The 19,557-nt window shown below is 42.5% G+C and overlaps 1 protein-coding gene across 7 annotated transcripts in view; it reads right to left on the bottom strand.

Annotated features, from left to right (window-relative positions):
- LOC109557314 (phosphatidylcholine translocator ABCB4) overlaps positions 1–19,557 on the bottom strand; it is a 201,519-nt gene that overhangs the window by 111,779 nt on the left and 70,183 nt on the right. For 3 of the 7 annotated variants that reach the window (XM_070787633.1, XM_070787624.1, XM_070787636.1), the window contains 6 exons: positions 18,357–18,440; positions 15,283–15,486; positions 6,575–6,675; positions 5,010–5,150; positions 1,869–2,025; positions 1,188–1,385 (listed from right to left, as the gene is read on the bottom strand). The exons of 2 other annotated variants lie outside the window; for them this stretch is intronic. In XM_070787633.1, the coding sequence (XP_070643734.1) occupies positions 1,188–1,385; positions 1,869–2,025; positions 5,010–5,150; positions 6,575–6,675; positions 15,283–15,486; positions 18,357–18,440 (885 nt within the window). Of the gene's footprint in view, positions 1–1,187; positions 1,386–1,868; positions 2,026–5,009; positions 5,151–6,574; positions 6,676–15,282; positions 15,487–18,356; positions 18,441–19,557 lie in introns of those variants that run through there. 2 more of the 7 variants (XR_011566205.1, XM_070787637.1) reach the window with 2 other exon arrangements.

The following is a 19,557-nucleotide window of genomic DNA, read 5'->3' as shown; positions in this document are numbered from 1 at the left end:
AAGAAAAGAGAATCCCTCTATGTTCTTTATTTACTTCCCAAATTTGCTGATATTGCTTTTTTTTTTTTCCTTAGAAGGTCTCTGAATTTCCTTTCTCCATCAATGGTTTTATCCCATCTTCAGCCATAAAAATGTTCAAGATTCCCCGTGATGAAGGTCTTCCCTGGGTTCTGCCCAGTCGTATTTTCCTTCCCTCTCCTTTGATCTGCTGCTAATCTCCACACACCTCGTCTCCGTTTCCCTCCTAACCACACCTCAGCCACGCTCAACTGTTTTCTCCCACCATCACTTCACTCAGGAGACTGTGAAAGGGCAGAAGCAGCCCATTAACTGCCAGCCCCTCCCACGTCTTTTCAGTCTTCACCGTACCCCGTCTCTCCACGGCGTCTGCCACTGGGGACCGCCTTCTCCTTGCCATCCCGGGCTTCCATCTGGCTTCTCTCAGCGCCCCTCCTCTGCCTTTCTGGATGTCCACCCCCCCACCCCCCAGCCCCCACTGATCCTCTCATGTAACTGAGACCAAGGGAAGGGGGACGGCAGGCAAAAAGGCTGCCTGTCGAGGAGGGGAAGGTAGTAGAGTTGAGGGAAAAGTTGGACAAATTGGCTGGAACAGTGGACACAGCTTTGAGACTATGTCAAGGAGGTCAGGCCATTGTTTAAAGGTTTATAAAGCCATGGCTTATGGTCGAGAATTAAATACATCTAGGCATTAAGAAGACAAAAAATTTGGAATGAGCTGAACAAGAAAGGATGCTCAGAAGGACCTAGAGATTATTATACTAAATGAAGTAATTCACACAGAGAAAGGCAAATATCATATGCTATCACTCACGTGGAATCTAATTTTTTAAAATTATACAAATGAACTTTACAAAACAGAAAAAAGACTCTCAGATTTCGAAAACACACTTATGGTTACCAAAGGGGAAACATGTTGGAGAAGGATAAATAAGGAGCGTGGGATTAGCACACACAATCCTCTATATATAAAACAGATAGCTGACAAGGACCTCCTGTTGAGGGAACTCCACTCAATATTCTGTAACAACCTGCATGGGTAAAGAATCTGAAAAAAGCGTGGATATATGTATATGTGTAACCGAACTGCTTTGTCGTACACCTGAAACTAACACAATATTGTAAATCAACTACATTCCACAAAAAAATAAAGAAAATAGTGCGCTCACCACTGTGCCAGCCAAGGGGTCATAGAACCGCTCCAGGAGCTGGACGACTGTGCTCTTCCCGCAGCCGCTGCTGCCCACCAGGGCCAGCGTCTGGCCCTTCTTCACCTCCAGGCTCAGCCCCCGAAGCACCGGGATGTCTGGTCGAGTGGGGTAGTTGAACACGACATCATTAAATGCCACGTTTCCTTCCACTGTACTCTAAAATCAGGACAGTAACAGTAAATTTCATTGCTGCAATCCTGAAAACTGACTTTAGAGCCAATCCTCTGTACTGCCAGGTATCAGAGGGCAGCGACCTTGGATTGCAATCAAGCTTCAGTTGTAACTGCTAGAAAGTAATACAGATCTAAAAGGGTCAGCGTTTCCACAGCATGTCTCATTAACATAATACAAACGTGATAACCCAAAGCTATAACAGAATTACCTACACATAATAAAACCTGATTCGCAGGATTTGTGTATAAAATGGGCAGTATTCCTATATCCCTGTGGCTCTGTTATATAGAAGTACTAGATGTTAACATGTATCAATATTATCAGCATTTATTAAAATGAACCCCTGATCAAGAAAGTTTCATTTTACTACCAGCAAGTAAAAGCACAGATTTTATTAAAGTTCCACTTAGAATACATTCATTCATCAGTTAGGAGCAGGTCACGTAATCAAAACACGAAACTGACCGGCTTTAGGCCTTCTGTGCTGTAGCTGTCGATCAGAGGAATTTTTTCAATGATATTGATGACGTGGGCTGCTGACACTTTGGCCTTGGCATAGTCAGGAGCAAATGAACTGACCTGTCCCACAGCCATGGCACCAAAGACAATAGCTGAGAACACTCTGCCAACAACAAAGACAAAATGTGTCAAGAGTTAACGACTGCAATGCCCAAAGGGTGGCACTTCTACAACCTGAGAGCGCTACCTCGAAGAATCCCAATACCTTAGTCAAAAAATAAAACAACCGTTTCCTTGTAAGTTCATATCAGTGTGGTTAACTGATTGTAAAATGACCCCACGTTTCACCTCTCTCTGGGTTTTCGCCTTCTTATAATGTGACCTTGCAGCCTCTCCATGGAAGAAGTGGAATTTGTCTTCCTACCCTTGGAATCTGGGTTGGCCTTGGGACTTGCTCTGGCCAACAGGATGTGGTGGAAGTGACCGTTTCCAGCTCCAAGCCTACAATTCAGTGCTCCTGTCTCTCTCATTCCGCCACAACCACAAGCCCGGCTGGCTGGCTGGAGGACAAGGCACGGACAGAAGAGTGTTGTGTGGGCCCCACTGCTCACTGCACACACGCGTGAGCCCAGCTGAGATCTCCTCTGCCTAGGCCAGACAGCAGAACTGCCTGGCTGACCCCAGACTTCAGAGCCAAGAACAGATGTTCACTATTGTACATTCCTGGGGGCTAGCGGGTGGCTGTCTTGCAGCAGTATCTGTGGCCATCAATAATGGATATAGGCAGTTTTGCTGGAATTGGATCAGAGTCTTAGAAAAGCCGTGAGCCATGCAGCAAACAAGAGAGTTCCTTAAACAGCCACATAGTGTGCTGGTCTCAAGATGCACTGAGTTCTTTTTGGGTTTTTTTTGGCCATGCTGCAGCTTCTGAAATCTTAGCTCCCCCTAGGGATCGAACCCAGGCCACAGTATAGAAAGCAACCGAGTCCTAACCACTGGACCACCAAGGAAGTCCCTGCATCGCCATTCTTAATCTACATCATGGGAATCATAGCAGCTTCAAGTCGGGAAGGACTTCACAGGATGTCAAGTCCAGCTCTCCAAGTTTGTGCCAGGGCGCACACCCCAGGCCAGCTCCCATCCTTTGTTTCAGGAAGGAGGAAGTTTGCTAGAGGAAGTCTTTTGTTAATCAAAGAGAAATGTACATCCTTTTGCCTAATACTGCCCTTCAAAGAACTGGAATATTATTTAAAAAGCCCTTTGCATCTTTGGTAACTCCTTTCACTCCCAACATTCCAGGGGCCCTTCTCTGGACACACTGATCAAAATGTCTTTTTAAACAGTAGGCCTAGAACTAATACAACACTGGGGATCTTCCCAGGATCATACCATGAGTCCATCAGGTCTGTTTCTTTGGGCTCTATGCCTGAGCCAACGGAGCCCACAGCGCTGTTTCTACACACCTCTGAACAAATCACTCAGATGGTTCATTTGGTCTGCTTATCTAGACCTGTGGGATCTTTTTCAAACAGATAACTCTTCAGACAGGTCTCCCCTATCCCTTACTCAGAAGACTGATTTTCTGAATCTAACAATCCAAGAGTCAGTAACTTCCATCAGTTGAATACCTTAACCTCAGAGTAAAGCACTAATTTGGATTCTCTGGTGACTTAGACAGTTAAGAGTCTTCCTGCAATGCTTGTGAACTGTGGTGTTGGAGAAGACTCTTCAGAGTTCCTTGGGCTGCAAGGAGATCCAACCAGTCCAACCTAAAGGAGATCAGTCCTGGGTGTTCATTGGAAGGACTGATGTTGAAGCTGAAACTCCAATACTTTGGCCACCTGATGCGAAGAGCTGACCCTGATGTTGGGAAAGATTGAGGGCAGGAGAAGGGGACGACAGAGGATGAGATGGTTGGATGGTATCACCGACTCAATGGACATGGGTTTGGGTGGACTCCAGGAGTTGGTGATGGACAGGGAGGCCTGCGGTTCATGGGGTCGCAAAGAGTCGGACATGACTGAGCGACTGAACTGAACTGAGTTCAATCCCTGAGTCCGGAAGATACCCTGGAGATGGACATGGCAACCCACTCCAGTATTCTTGCCTGGAAAATCCCATGGACAGAGAAGCCTGGTGGGCTACAGTCCATAGGATTGCAAAGAGTCGGACACGACTGAGAGACTACACTTTCACTTTCAAAGAAATAATTATAAAATAATTATCTAATCGAAGCACCAATACCAGTGAAGCCTGATTACAATCCTTTGGCCATAGTTATAAAGAGCACCTGCATATCATCTGTCAGACAAAGGTTGAGTGGAAATTTTACAATCTTCTGTTGGGGTCATCCTGAGAAACCTGGAATGCATGCACAAATCAATGCCTAAATGGGATGTAAATATACTGACACATCCTTCCAAGTTTCAATGATGCTGGTTTAACTATAAAACTGTGTCACCACTGATTATGGTAGCTATCAAAAGGCAGCTCAGACATCACCAAATGAAGACACTCAGAAAAATTACACTCACTTTTCACTACCAAACCACATATTTTAGTTTAACTGTATATTCAGTATTTTAGAAGGAAGTCCAGGCCTGTCTTCTGACTCAGGTACAATCTTCTGCATTTCACAGTGATGAGCCAGATATTTCCATAGAGCTTTCCTTTTTCATTCCTCAATTTCTCCAGCTCTTACCTTCTAATTCCTTTTCTCTTATTAAGCAAAGCAAATGTATCCTAGAATATTCCAGAGCTCTCAGAACTCAGTGCTCCACATCTATTCTTTAGCTGCCCTGTTCAGAATCTTCTCAAAGGAACTAGGTACTTGACTCTGGGTGAGGCTTCTTCCCAAACACCCAGACCTGCTGGAAACCCCTTGATGAATCACAACCCCACCGAGCCATGGATTTGAGAAGGTCAAATGTGTGAGTCAGTACTGGGGAGAAGGGCAGATGCCAATTCTCCAAATGAAATGGGATGCTTTCAGAGTAACACACGGAAACTCAAAGGCAAAACGCCAACTTCTGAATCACCAAAATCTCTTCATGAAGCTCCACAGTAAGGCTTCCTATCCAGGCATGAAGCACATGCACCTTGGTTTCATTTCTAGAGCCCGACTGTCAATAGGAGCCCCGTACTTACAAGAGAACATCCTGAAACTCCATGATGCCTTGTGCCACCAAGTAGGCACCAAACCGGAAACAGCCAGCATAGGAGAAATACATCATTGCCTGGGTGAAGGCAAATGTAATTCCAAAGACATGTGCTTTCCTCAAAGAGTTTCTGAAAAGAAGACATTCTGACATTTACTTGACTTTCATTTCTCAGTCCTTAAAACATAATCTTTGATGCGTTAGCAGTAGAGGATGGTGGCATAGCAGACAAAATGGGTTTCATTTCCAAAACACTAAGTTTGGTCATCACATCTCCACTTTAATGGAGAACTAACCACACCTCGAAGTGTTGAGGTCAAGGTAAAATAAGCCAAGGACAAGAAGAGTTTGTTAGGGGTTAGTGCACTCCTTCCCTCCTCCCCACCCATGGACATGTAACATGTACGTACTCTACACTGAACAATTGCTCAACACGTGTTGACCCAACACCCATGAGCTGCAGGGACGTGAAGGGCCACGCAGAGGTGCCAGCTGTGTTCTTGACCTTGGGGACCCAGGAGCTGAGCTGGATGATTCATGCAGTGGAAGTTTCCCTTGTAACATGTTACAGCAAGAAATGAGGAGGCACCAGTGGCACTCCACTCCAGTGCTCTTGCCTGGAGAATCCCATGGATGGAGGAACCTGGTAGGCTGCAGTCCATGGGGTCGCTAAGAGTCGGACACGACTGAGCGACTTCACTTTCACTTTTCACTTTCATGCATTGGAGAAGGAAATGGCAACCCACTCCAGTGTTCTTGCCTGGAGAATCCTAGGGACGGGGAGCCTGGTGGGCTGCCATCTATGCGGTCCCACAGAGTCGGAGAGGACTGAAGCGAATTAGCAGCAGCAACCCTCTGGGGGTTTAGGGAAGGCGCCCCCAGGGAGTTAACACGTGTGGTTTTGAGCCACATGGAGCTGGGTGGTGTGGGCGCAGACTGGTGAGTGGGCCTGTTTCAAGCAGAGCAGCTCAGCTTCTGTTTTGAGGACTGGGCTTTAAACAATTTTTTTCCTATAAAAAGGGTCTACTATAAAACCCAAATCTGTTCATTGTATAAGAAACAAAAGAGTCAAAGAGGTCGGGCCTGCTCGTATCCACGTCACTTTTTAGAGCACTCACCGTGAGTTCATTAAAGGACAAAGGGTCTGCACTGGAGACAGGTACAGAGAACAAGGAAGGGAGGGTGTCCTCAGGAAGCACCACACCCTCAAGCCTCACAGACACCCCAAATTTCACATTCCACAAAGAACTCATTCCCAGCAGGATCATGTAGTAGGGTCATCACGCAAACACAGGGTCAGAGCCATTCTCAGTATCCTGGCTCCCTCCCCTGCCCTCGGTTACCTGTTCTCACTGGATCTACCTCAGAGATGTCCTTGCCTTAGGTCAGGTCCTGTGATTCCTCTCTTGGAGAATTACAACTGCTTCCCAATTGGTTCCCTTTTAGAAGTCTCTCCACTAACTCCCTACCTTCTGTCAAACTAATTTTCCTGAAAACAAACCTGATGATTGAAAAAGTCCCCATACTCCCCTCCTACTCGTCAGTGGCTATTACCTGTATGGTACCTGCAAACTCTGGGCATACATATATTCAAACCTCTCCTCCCGAGTCAAAGAAACAACAGTCCGGAAGTTTTCTATCGCTTCAGTGGCAATCTGTAACAGAGAACACTCCGTCACTAAAGGTACAAAAGCCAGCAGTGGCAACGAGTTGGAATTCCACTAGAGAGATTAATATTATATATTAAATAATATTTATTATGACCTCTGAGTTTCTTTGCTATGGAAAGAGATACTAAGTACGTTATCAAATTGAGTTTTAGATCTGGAAAGAACATGAGCTAATTTAAACTCCTCTCTGCAGAAAGAGATTCTCAAGCGTCAACAGATGAAGGCCCTTACCTAAAGCCACACAGCTTTACAGGAGCGAAAGTAACCTGAGAACTCAGTATTTTACCTCTATTGAAGTGCTCTTTCTTCTATGATGGTCACATTTTCAGTTCATAATTATTATATATAAATTATTATAGTATCATTATAATTGCTATTATTAAAAATATATAATGTTTATATTTTTCTCTGCATAATTGTCATTTGAGACAACTAAAGAATATTTGGAAAATATTGAAAAGATAAAGAAGGTAATGAAAAATTACGTATTAGTGTATTTTACATAATACCTTACATGCTGTTATTTTCTAAAAATATACCTGTTTAACAAAACTGGGCTGAGGTTCTATGTTTGGCTTTACAGCCTTATTTTTTACTTTAACAAATATCAAGAGCCTTTTCCAAGGTTATTAAATATATATATTAACAATGAGTTGTTTAAAGGACCACTGAACAAAGCTTTTACTGAACTAAGTTTTCAATTCTTACTAAAAAGAATGCTGTGAAAACATCCTTGCACATTTATGTCCATATTAAATTATTGTCTTAGACATTCTTAAAAGTGAGTTAACAAGATCAAAGAAAATAAACTAATTTTTAAGGAGTACAGCACATATTAACACTTTGTTTTCCAGAAAGTTACTATCATTCGATTATGTTTTAGTTGAAAGTTAACTTCTAACAAGGCTATCTCATTAGGACACAAACATCATTTACCACTTTTTAGAGTCTGGGTAAAAAGGCTATAGAAAATACAGAAAACACCAGTATACAATACAAAATGATACTTCAGCCTGCTTCAGCGTGGGACCTTAAAACATCTGTCTGCTCTCATCTATAAAATGAGGGTAGACAAGAGGGTCTCTGGAGTCCCTTTTAACTCTAATTTTAAGAGAAATAAGTTTCAGATTGTAAGTCTAAATTATAAATCACTATGAGAAATTACCCATATTAAGATGTTCTTCCTTTCTCTGGCCTCTTCCCTGATCAGAACTGACTCTAATACAGACAAATTCAATTATATTATAGTGATTTATGGCAAAACAAAAATCACAAACCTAAACTCTCACTGATTCTTTACTGAATCCTACACCAATACCTACCTTTAAAGATAATAGTGAATATTTGATATGATGTTGTTGGTTTTAAAGACTAATGCAAAAGGCTACTAGAAGAAAGAAATTAATACCATATTCTTAAAAACAAAAAAAGTATTTTAAAAATAAAGTTAAAATTATTATGTTCTGACCCAGCAGGCCAACAAGAATGAACTAAGTTTACCATAAGCTACTAACAAATACAGGGAAATGTCCAGATTCAACTTATGTTAAAATATTTTATGCAATTATTTACATATTATAAAAATTATACTTATTTTAGAAAACACTAACACTGCAGAAAGCAAAAAGTTAGAAGAAAAAAATCCACCTCCAGTCAAACCCTCAGTGATGACCTCAGAGTAGAAATATTTTCATTTATGAGGCTTCAAACAAAGAAAAGAGGCTTTTTTTGCATTAGTTAAGAAAATTCAGCAAACTTTATAACTGTCTGCTGGAAAAAAACAGACTTTACTGTGAATTTCAATGTAATGATTTTAAGAAATACTTATTTCTGGGCACATTTTTTTCTAACGCCAGTGTGTGTATTGTTTGGTTTGTAACGTCATCACTTTATAGTGTGTGGAGAGCCCAATAAAAGTGAGAGTTCATGAGCTGCACACCTTGAATAGTGAGTAAAATAATATAATCACTGCAAAATCATCTTCATCTTGTCACACAAGAAGAAATTAGGAAAAGGCTTAATTACTATTCTGTACCCTCGCAGGTTCATTTACTCCAAATTTTACATAGAGATTCAGTAACCACTATGAGGAAAGGGATGTTGTAATTCAAGAGGAGGAAATATCAATAGCACTGGGTTTCCCTCAGAAACCATCATGTACTAAATGATTTTTAGGAATGCAAAAAATATGCACAGGTTTCCTGAAAAACCTCACACTTCTCCTCCTACCCTTGTAGAAACTCAAGTGTGATTACAGCTTTTATTTCTAAAAAAGAAAAAGCATCTATTCTATAAAAATGTTCATTCGTGAATAATATGACAGAAATCAATGGAGCAGAGACCACGAGCAGTGTAGTGGTTTTAGGAGCCGGCTCTGACATCACACAGTCCTGCTCTGTAATCCTGGCCCTGCTCCATCCTTTTAAGGGGAACAACAGATATGATACTGGTCCCCACCTTAGTAGGGAAGACGGTCATTAATCAATAAACAAGTGGGAAAGAAACATTAAGTGCAGAAAAGTGTCAGTAATGAATTCGAATGTCAGGAGAGACCTCTCAGAAGAGCTATGAAGACCAGAGGGAACCAGCTTGGAATTTTGTAGGACCGGAAAGAAGGCCCATGAGGCCAGGGCAGGTGGATGAGGGAGACAGCAGAGCAACACAGGGTCAGAGAAGTCATCATGGGCTGAGTCATGCAGAGTTTAATAATCCAGGGTTGATTCTATTGCCAGTGTGATCAGAAGTCACTGGAGGGGTGGAGGTTCAGTTCAGTTCAGTCGCTCAGTTGTGTCCAACTCTTTGCTACCCCATGAACCACAGCACGCAGGCCTCCCTATCCATCAACAACTCCCGGAGTTCACCAAAACGCATGGCCATCGAGTCAGTGATGCCACCCAACCATCTCCTCCTCTGTCATCCCCTTCTCCTCCTGCCCTCAATCTTTCCCAGCATCAGGGTCTTTTCAAATGAGTCAGCTCTCCGCATCAGGTGGCCAAACTATCAAAGTTTGAGCTTCAGCATCAGTCCTTCCAATGAATGTTCAGGACCTCTTTCCTTTAGGATGGACTGGTTGGATCTCCTTGCAGCCCAGGGGACTCTAAAGAGTCTTCTCGAACACCACAGTTCAAAAGCATCAATTCTTTGGTGCTCAGCTTTCTTTATAGTCCAACTCACATCCATACATAACTACTGGAAAAACCATAGCCTTGACTACACGGACCTTTGTTGACAAAGTAATGTCTCTGCTTTTCAATATGCTATCTAGGTTGGTCATGACCTTCCTTCTAAGGAGCAAGTGTCTTTTAATTTCATGGCTGCAATCACCATCTGCAGTGATTCTGGAGTCCCCCAAAATAAAGTCAGTCACTGTTTCCACTGTTTCCCCATCTCTTTCAATGAAGTGATGGGACCAGATGCCATGATCTTAGTTTTCGGAATGTTGGGCTTTAAACCAACTTTTTCATTCTCCTCTTTCACTTTCAGCAACGGGCTCTTCAGTTCCTCTTCACTTTCTGCCATAAGGGTGGTGTCATCTGCATCTCTGAGGTTATTGATATTTCTCCCGATAATCTTGATTCCTGCCTGTGCTTCCTCCAGCCCAGCTTTTCTCATGATGTACTCTGCATATAAGTTAAATAAGTAGGGTGACAATACACAGCCTTGACATACTCCTTTTCCTATTCGGAACCAGTCTGTTGTTCCATGTCCGGTTCTAACTGTTGCTTCCTGACCTGCATACAGCTTTCTCAAGAGGCAGGTCAGGTGGTCTGGTATTCCCATCTCTTTCAGAATTTTCCACAATTTATTGTGATCCACACAGTGAAAGGCTTTGGTATAGTCAATAAAGCAGAAATAGATGTTTTTCTGAACTCTCTTGCTTTTTCCATGATCCAGCGGATGTTGGCAATTTGATCTCTGCTTCCTCTGCCTTTTCTAAAACCAGCTTGAACATCTGGAAGTTCATGATTCACGTATTGCTGAAGCCTGGCTTGGAGAATTTTGAGCATTACTTAAATTGTGTGAGATGAGTGCAATTGTGCGGTGGTTTGAGCATTCTTTGGCATTGCCTTTCTTTGGGATTGGAATGAAAACTGACCTTTTCCAGTCCTGTGGCCACTGCTGAGTTTTCCAAATTTGCTGGCATATTGAGTGCAGTACTTTCACAGCACCATCTTTTAGGATTTGAACTACCTCAACTGGAATTCTATCACCTCCACTAGCTTTGTTTGTAGTGATGCTTTCTAAGGCCCACTTGACTTCACATTCCAGGATGTCTGGCTCTAGGTGAGTGATCACACCATCATGATTATCTGGGTTGTGAAGATCTTTTTTGTACAGTTCTTCTGTGTATTCTTGCCACCTCTTCTTGATATCTTCTGCTTCTGTTAGGTCCCTACCATTTCTGTCTTTTCTTGAGCCCATCTTTGCATGAAATGTTCCCTTGGTATCTCTAATTTTCTTGAAGAGATCTCCAGTCTTTCCCATTCTATTGTCTTCCTCTATTTCTTTGCACTGATCACTGAGGAAGGCTTTCTTATCTCTCCTTGCTATTTTCTGGAACTCAAATGCATTCAATGGGTATTGAATGCTATTCTTTGGAACTCAAATGCATTCAAATGGGTATATCTCTCCTTTTCTCCTTTGCTTTTCGCTTCCCTTCTTTCACAGCCTCCTCAGACAGCCATTTTGCTTTTTTGCATTTCTTTTTTTTTGGAGATTGTCTTTATTCCTGTCTCTTTACAATGTCAGGAACTTCCATCCATAGTGCATCAGGCACTCTGTCTATCAGATCTAGTCCCTTGAATCTATTTCTCACTTCCACTGTATAATCATAAGGAATTTGATTTAGGTCATATCTGAATGGTCTAGTGGTTTTCTCTACTTTCTTCAATTTAAGTCTGAATTTGGCAATAAAGAGTTTATGATCTGAGCCACAGTCAGCTCCCGGTTTTGTGACTGTATAGAGCTTCTCCATCTTTGGCAGCAAAGAATATAATCAATCTGATTTCATTGTTGACCATCTGATTATGTCCATGTTAGACTCTTCTCTTGTGTTGCTGAAGAGGGCGTTTGCTATGACCAGTGCGTTCTCTTGGCAGAACTCTATTAGCCTTTGCTCTGCTTCATTCCGTATTCCAAGGCCAAATTTGCCTGTTACTCCAGGTGTTTCTTGACTTCCTACTTTTGCATTCCAGTCCCCTATAATGAAAAGGACATCTTTTTTGGGTGTTAGTTCTAGAAGGTCTTGTAGGTCTTCATAGAACTGTTCAATTTCAGCTTCTTCAGCATTACTGGTTGGGGCATAGACTTGGATTATCATGATATTCAATGGTTTGCTTTGGAAACGAACAGAGATCATTCTGTCATTTTTGAGATTGCATCTAATACTGCATTTCAGACTCTTTTGTTGACTAGGATGGCTACTCCATTTCTTCTAAGGGATTCCTGCCCACAGTAGTAGATGTACAATGGTCATCTGAGTTAAATTCACCCATTCCAGTCCATCTTAGTTCACTGATTGCTAGAATGTTGATCTTCACTCTTGCCATCTCCTGTTTGACCACTTTCGATTTGCCTTGATTCATGGACCTGACATTCCAGGTTCCTATGCAATATTGCTCTTTCCAGCATTGGACCTTGCTTCTATCACCAGTCACATCCACAACTGGGTGTTGTTTTGCTTTGGCTCCATTCCCTCATTCTTTCTGGAGTTATTTCTCCACTGATCTCCAGTAGCATATTGGGCACCTAGCAACTTGGGGAGTTCATCTTTCAGTGTCCTATCTTTTTGCCTTTTCATACTGTTCATGGGGTTCTCAAGGCAAGAATACTGAAGTGGTTTGCCATTTCCTTCTCCAGTGGACCACATTCTGTCAGATTTTATTGCCAGTGTGATCACAAGTCACTGGACGGGTGGAGGTTAGCAAGATCTTATTTATGTTTATAAGAGATGACTGTGGCCTCTGTCAGACAAATATAAAAAGTGGACAGACAGACCAATTAGGCTGCTGCTATGCGACTTTGGGCAAGTTACCTGACTCCTCTGAACCCTGAGTTTTATGATCTAACAGGGTAATTCAAAAGGGTTACTGAGAGTATCAAGTGAGAACATGTAGCATTCTTAGCATGATGCCTGGTATATAATAAACCATCAACAAGTGGTAGCCTGAGAATGACGATCAGATGGGAGCTGACTTTTACTATTTCATAGACTGGTTGGTGCAGCAATCACTTCCCTTATCTGCTTTTATCTCTCTCTCATGAACCACCGATTTAGAGCATTTACCCCACTCCCGACCTTTATCCAGAAAACCTGCTATTCTCAAACATATGTTTCCATCTGCACCCCTTCACCCCCCCCACTTCCAACAAATGACCAGAGTTTTAAAGCTAATGCAATACCTCGAAGGTGAAAACCTGTGGCTTGCAATGAATCAGCTTCCGACTGGTCATCTTCCTACAAACAACCTAAACCTCCGCTCTGGGACACTCTGAACACCTCCATAAACGATGACACTAGAAACAGTAATGCACTTGCTTTGTATGCACATTTTTTCATCTTCTCATTAGATGAATCAACACCATAGGGGAAAATCCCACAAAGTACAGGATTAAATGAAGTGACTGGTCACAGGACGGACTCCCTGCCAGGGGCTGACGTCACCTGGGCCTGACCACAGCCAACGTCTGAGGGCCAGCACCATGCTGCTGGACTTCAGGACCAAAGGAAACCTCACATGAGGACTTTCTCCCCCAGACAATCACTGAGAAGCACTAAAGCTGATCCAAAGAAGTTTCCTGAAGGAATCCCAAGGACACAGGGTACAAAAAGTCAGAGGAGATAGCAGAGAGGCAATGGAAACAGTGAGAGTGCTGATAACCAACCAAAGGACCCTTTTCATCATCCTTATTGGTGAGATGCCTGGTCCAGAGACAAAGGACCCAAGGCCACTGGATCTGCCCAGGTCGCTGCCTTGAATCTTAGGCACCTTGGAGGGTCCACGGGTAGATGTCACCCTATCCTAGACGGTAGGCCTAGTTCTGAGGGAGCTCGGCTCTGACCGCTCGTTTCTGCAATGATACAGATCATGTGATATCAGACTATGCCCCACCATCAGCAGACCTCTGTTTTATTTTTCTTTAGTGGAGGATAACTGCTTTACCACCTTCCTTCTGAGCCTCCGCTTCCCCCCTGTCCTACTCCTCTAGGTCAGCACAGGGCACTGCTGTGTTAAACAGCAGCTTCCTACCAGCTATGTATTTTACACATGGTAGTCTGTATATGTCAAAGACCTCTTTGTTTCTTAACTGAGGTACAACTTGGGAGCATGACTGTCTGCGTTTGAATCGTGGCTCTGAAACTTATGAGCTCTGAGGCACTGTGGCATTACCTGCCTGTGCCTCAGCCTCACCTGCGAAAGGAACTAATAGAAGAACCTATCACACAGGCCTCCCTGAGGAGTAGAGCAACTGCCATACATGCATCTGTTCAAAACAACAACTCTACTCAAAACTCGGTAATAACCTAAATGAAGAAAGAATTTGACAAAGAACAGATACATGTGTAACTGAATCACTTTGTTGCACACCTCAAACTAACACAACAGTGTTAATCAACTATACTCCAATATAAAGTAAAACTTTTTGGGAAAAAAAGGGGAGATTCAAAATGCAAATCAAGCAACAATAACAAATAGGCAAGCACGCAACATGGTTCCTCCAACCCCAGCAAAATATGTTAGGATAAAGGGTAAATGGGGCTTCCCAGGTGATTCAGTCAGTAGTAAAGAATTCGCTTGCCAATACAGGAAGCATAGGAGACGCAGGTTAGATCCCTGGGTTGGGAAGACCTCCTGGAGAAGAAAATGACAACCCACTCCAGTTATTCTTGCCTGGGAAATCCCATGGACAGAGAAGCTTGGCAGACTATAGTCCATGGGGTTGCAAACAGTTGGACATGAGTGAGTGACTAAAAACAACATTAACAGATGGCAAACACAAGTAACGTGAAGGGAGGAGGTGTAATGAAAGGGAAAGAGGGATGATATTTTAGCCAGTTAGAGTGAATACCTTTAAGACTTTTCAAGTTTTTAAAATCTCCCCTCCCCACATCTAATTAAATAGGCCTCCTTTCCTCAATAAAGCAATGGATTTCTGGAGAAAGGGGAAGGAAGGAGAAAAAGTGATATGAAAACAATTGTAACTAGAAAAGTCCAACAAAATTAGTCTTCAGTCTGTGAGTCTAAGAATTTGTTTTGCTACTTTTCTTCAGTTTGCAATCTGCTGAACAAGTGTCAAATAAGACTGCTTTGAGAAATGGTTATAAAAACATTCTCAGGGACTTCCCTGGTGGTCCAGTGGTTAAGACCCCTGTGCTCCTAACGCCAGGGGCCAAGGTTCAATCCCTGGTCCAGGGACTAAGATCCCACACGCTGCAACTAAGTTCACAGGCCACAATGAAGACTCAGCACAGCCAAATAAACAAAAACAAAAGCCATCCTCAGAGCACAGAAAGTAGCCACGACTAACAGAACAACACTGCTTAGAATATTTTACTTACCCAGGTCAGAAATGTTATCTCATTTGACTCACCTTCCCAGCACCTTCTAGTTCTTTCTTATCTTTCAGGGCTTGTCCAGACAACATTTTCATTTCAATAACTCCTGCTACTGCAATGATGGGTACAATTGCTAACAGGAGAAGTGTTAACTGCCAGCCATAGATGAGGGATATAATAATGCCTGTGCCAAGATTTGCAATATTCTGGGTAATTATAGCAAGCCTGGAGCCTATAGCCTGCAAAACAAACAGAAAACACTGTTAGAGAGACACCTTCCGATCATCTCTAAAATCCACGCTTATGCATTTTCTTAGGGATTGTGAAAATTCAGCTTTGTGAAAATCTCATCTCCTCGGTTATGATCTAATAAGTTAGTAGTAAAAGTTTACATGTAACTTTATTTGGTTTCCCAGATGAGGATTTTCATGACCTCCGAATAAATATTGAAAGTAGGTCAATAATTCAGAGTTCAATTACATATTTCTATCTCATTTGATTTTTTAAGACCACAAAACTTTTCATTAAAAAATGACACCATGATCCCTAATGCAAGCTCTGCAAATTAGCAAGATTATTTTATCTTGCTGACAATTACGTTCAACTGGGACTGTTGGAAATTTCCAATGTTAGATGTATAACTACCCATAATTTAAACCTAATATTGATCATTGAGGGTATCCAGATATTTTGTGGCTTATTTGAGATGCTTATTGTGTTTACAGGGCTTCCCAGGTGGTACAGTGGTCAAGAATCCACCTGTCAATGCAGGAGACTGCGGTTTCATCCCTGGGTCGGGAAGATACCCTGGAGTAGGAAATGGTAACCCGCTCCAGTATCCTTGCCTGGAGAATCCCATGGACAGAGGAGCCTGGTGAGCTATAGTCCATGGGGTCGCAAAAGAGTTGGACACGACTGAGCTAGAGCTAGAGAGACTATGTTCAGAAAAAATACACAGAGCTGAATGTTATGGAATTTAAATTTACGATACTAAGCAGGCATCAGAACCTTCCGTTTACATGCCAGGAGGAGTGTGAAGCACAACTGTCAGAAGCATTCAGTTATTTCCAACTGAAAAGTCAGAAGTCAAAATACAAAGTCAATTCACTTCACTGCTCTACACTTCTCTTCCTTACCCTGGAAATGCCCCACAACCTCAAGCCTTTCCAAATTCCTGCTCTGGCCCATGTCTTATCAACTTTCCAAATTTCCTCTGCTTGAGTGGGGCCATTCTCAGGGAAAGATTAATGATGGAGAACAGTCTAGAGTGGTCATTTCCACCTCTGGGGCCCTGGTCAAATTTTTCCCAACCCCAAAATGACTAGGTACATTGATTAATAACCAAAGCTTCTGGCGACTCTGAGTTTTAAGACAGAATTCTTTCCCAGCCCCCTGCCTCAATGTCAACCTTCTGAAATCATTTGAAACTTATGTTGATACAAACACCAAACCAGTAACTAGGGGGAAATAGTATTACAAAACTACCAATAGCTCTAGAATTAAATTCCATACCAAGGAATTGCACCAGGGCTGCAAGAAACGGCATATATAACAGAGCATTTATTTTTATCTGATGCCATCACTGAGCTTATATAAAGGGAGGTTTAGCCGTATCTGGCATAAGTCAGAGTGGAGTGGCCTTTCAAATCAGCTCTGTATTTGCACATTTTCAATTTCAAAGTCAAGGGTTATAATCTGGAAAGAGTCTGTGGCACAGGCAAGATGGAGACTGTTCCTTTTTCAGTATCCACAAGCCCTACTCAGAACTCATTTCCCACAGCACCCAACTGCAAGAAGCACTCAGAACATCCCCCAAGTTCACAGCAGACAAATTACTCCAGTACCTAAGCTTCCATACACATAAACGTTTCACTGAGGATGGCAGCCAAGGCCACGGAAATAAGTAAAATGGATTAAAGTGCTTCTTTAATGTACATGAAAGATGATCCAAAAAAACCTAGAACCTTAAGCTGGCGGGGAAGTAAGCCCTTTGGCATAGTATGATTAAATGCTTTTGGTGACTTTGCACTGGTTACTGTTCTTTATTCTAATGACACATTCACCATCCCAATATCTATTCCTCATACAGAAAAAGAGTCTCTAGAACACTCCATGGGAGAGCATAGATTACTAGAAGCCAGAAGTTTTTCAACGAGGAGGAGGGTAGGTAACATTCTAAAGCCAGAGCCCAAGAGTGCAACAAGGTTAAGACAAAATCCATCATCCTGTGGATTTTTGTCATAAATAGACCAGGTGGCACTAGTGGTAAAGAACCCGCCTGCCAAGGCAGGAGACGTAACAGACGTGGGCTCAGTCCCTGGGTCAGGAAGATCCTCTGGAGGAGGGCATGGAAACCCACTCCAGTATTCTTGCCTGGAGAATCCTCATGGACAGAGGAGCCTGGCGGGCCACAGTCCATAGGGTCGCAAAGACTCAGACACGACTGAAGCAACTTAGTTTGCACACATGGTGCAGTTAAAGAAGAAATTATCACTTTACCCACCAATCAAAACCTGCTGGTCTAATAGTTTCTAGTTATATTAATTAAAGAGATTCATGTAGCAGCAGAATTTAAGTTTTATAGTCTGATACAATTGTTCCTTTTACCCTTGTTTTAATTTTTTCATACTCGTTTCATTTCTTTCAACCTTTGTCTAAATTTTCTTCCCTCCCCTCTGAATTCAGTGCCCCTAAATTTTCTTACAGCAACTACACACACTTTTTTTCAGTAGCAATTACAATTTTCTGGGGATTAGCAAAGCATTAAAACAGACTGAAAAGATTAAAAAAAAAAAGACTGGGCTTGCATGATACACTGATAAATAATTCCTTTTTAAATAATTATCCTTCTACATATATTTAGATTATGCCATGAATAAGATGGAAAATAACAAAACAAAGCTCAAAATTCATCACTGTTATAGTGATACAGCATATGATATTTAAACAGATAATATTTTTTCCATAAGACACATGCTATATCGCATAGGTTAAAGGTTTGACATTTTCTAAATGATGATGAGAATTAACTGTAGCGAGAGAATTAGTTTCATGCTCAAATTCTAAATGGCCCATTAGGACAATCACAGCAGAAAGGAGGCAGTCATACCCCTTTAACTTGAGCGGCGTCATTGGCAAGCCTGGTCGTCAATGCTCCCGTGGTGTTTTTAGGGTCATCGAACCAGCTCACATCCTGTGGCAGAGAAACTCATTTCATTATCTCAAAGCCTGACGCATGAGACCTTCAGCTCAAGAGACTCACAGGGTGCCCTTATCCCCTACATTAAGCACTTAGGATTTGACACTGAATAGATAAGAAAAGGACTTAATAAAGTCATAAACAGAACATTTCTCAAATAAAAATTTTTGAGTGCCTACTCTGTTCCAAACATAATTGCCAGGTGTTGGACCTATTCAACAGTGAACAAAAATGACAGACTTGCTGCTTTCATGAAGCAGATTCCAGGGACAGACGCCACAAATTAATATACACCATGCCAAGGGGTAATAATGCTAGGGAGAAAACCAGAATGGGGTAAGAAGGGAAAAGAAGAGGGGGCGGCACCATTTTACAGACTGGGGAGGTGAGCGAGAAGGCCTTCTCAGGTGACCTTTGAGCAGAGACCTGAGTACGGAGAGGGATGAGAGTATCTGGACAAGGAAGGGACAGCACGTGCAAAAGCCCCGAGGCAGAGGCATTTTTGATCTGCTCACATACAAGCAAGAAAGCGTAAAGGTCGTCACCAGCCTTAAAAGCACCTCCATGTAAATGTACAGAAGCTGCCTCTTCCTCAGGACAGACATCCATGCTCACTGGGCTCTCCCTCTTCCCTACCCCCATATCCACTTACGTCAGCCAACGTGTAGAGAGTAGACTGTATATGGGGAAGGAGGTGAAGCTCTAGGAGGTGAGGTCTGGGGAGGTAGTGGGGACACAGAGTTTGTGACTTTACTGGCAAATGCAAAGATTCCAAATTTGGGGAATTCCCTGGTGGTCCAGTGGCTAGGACTCCACGCTTTCACTGCTGAGGGCCTGGGTTCAATCCCTAGTCAGAGAACTAAGATCCCACAAGCTGCATCACATGGACAAAAAAAACAAGATACCAGATTTTACCCTGAGAGATATGGGCAACTTTCAGCAGCTTTTAAGCAGAGGGATGTGATTTAACTTTTATTTTAGAAGAATGATTCTGGTTCTTGGGCAATGAATGAGTGAACTAGGATAACGATTGAGGCAGTGAGACAGGTTAGGAGGCTGTTGTAATATCGGACAAAGAAGAGGAGACAAGGACAACTCCTAGGACTTTAAC

The sequence above is a fragment of the Bos indicus genome, chromosome 4 (assembly GCF_029378745.1).
Source record: "Bos indicus isolate NIAB-ARS_2022 breed Sahiwal x Tharparkar chromosome 4, NIAB-ARS_B.indTharparkar_mat_pri_1.0, whole genome shotgun sequence".
Taxonomy (NCBI): Eukaryota; Metazoa; Chordata; class Mammalia; order Artiodactyla; family Bovidae; genus Bos; species Bos indicus.
The sequence above is the reverse complement of the archived record's forward strand: the minus strand, read 5'-3'. Positions and strand labels throughout refer to the sequence as shown.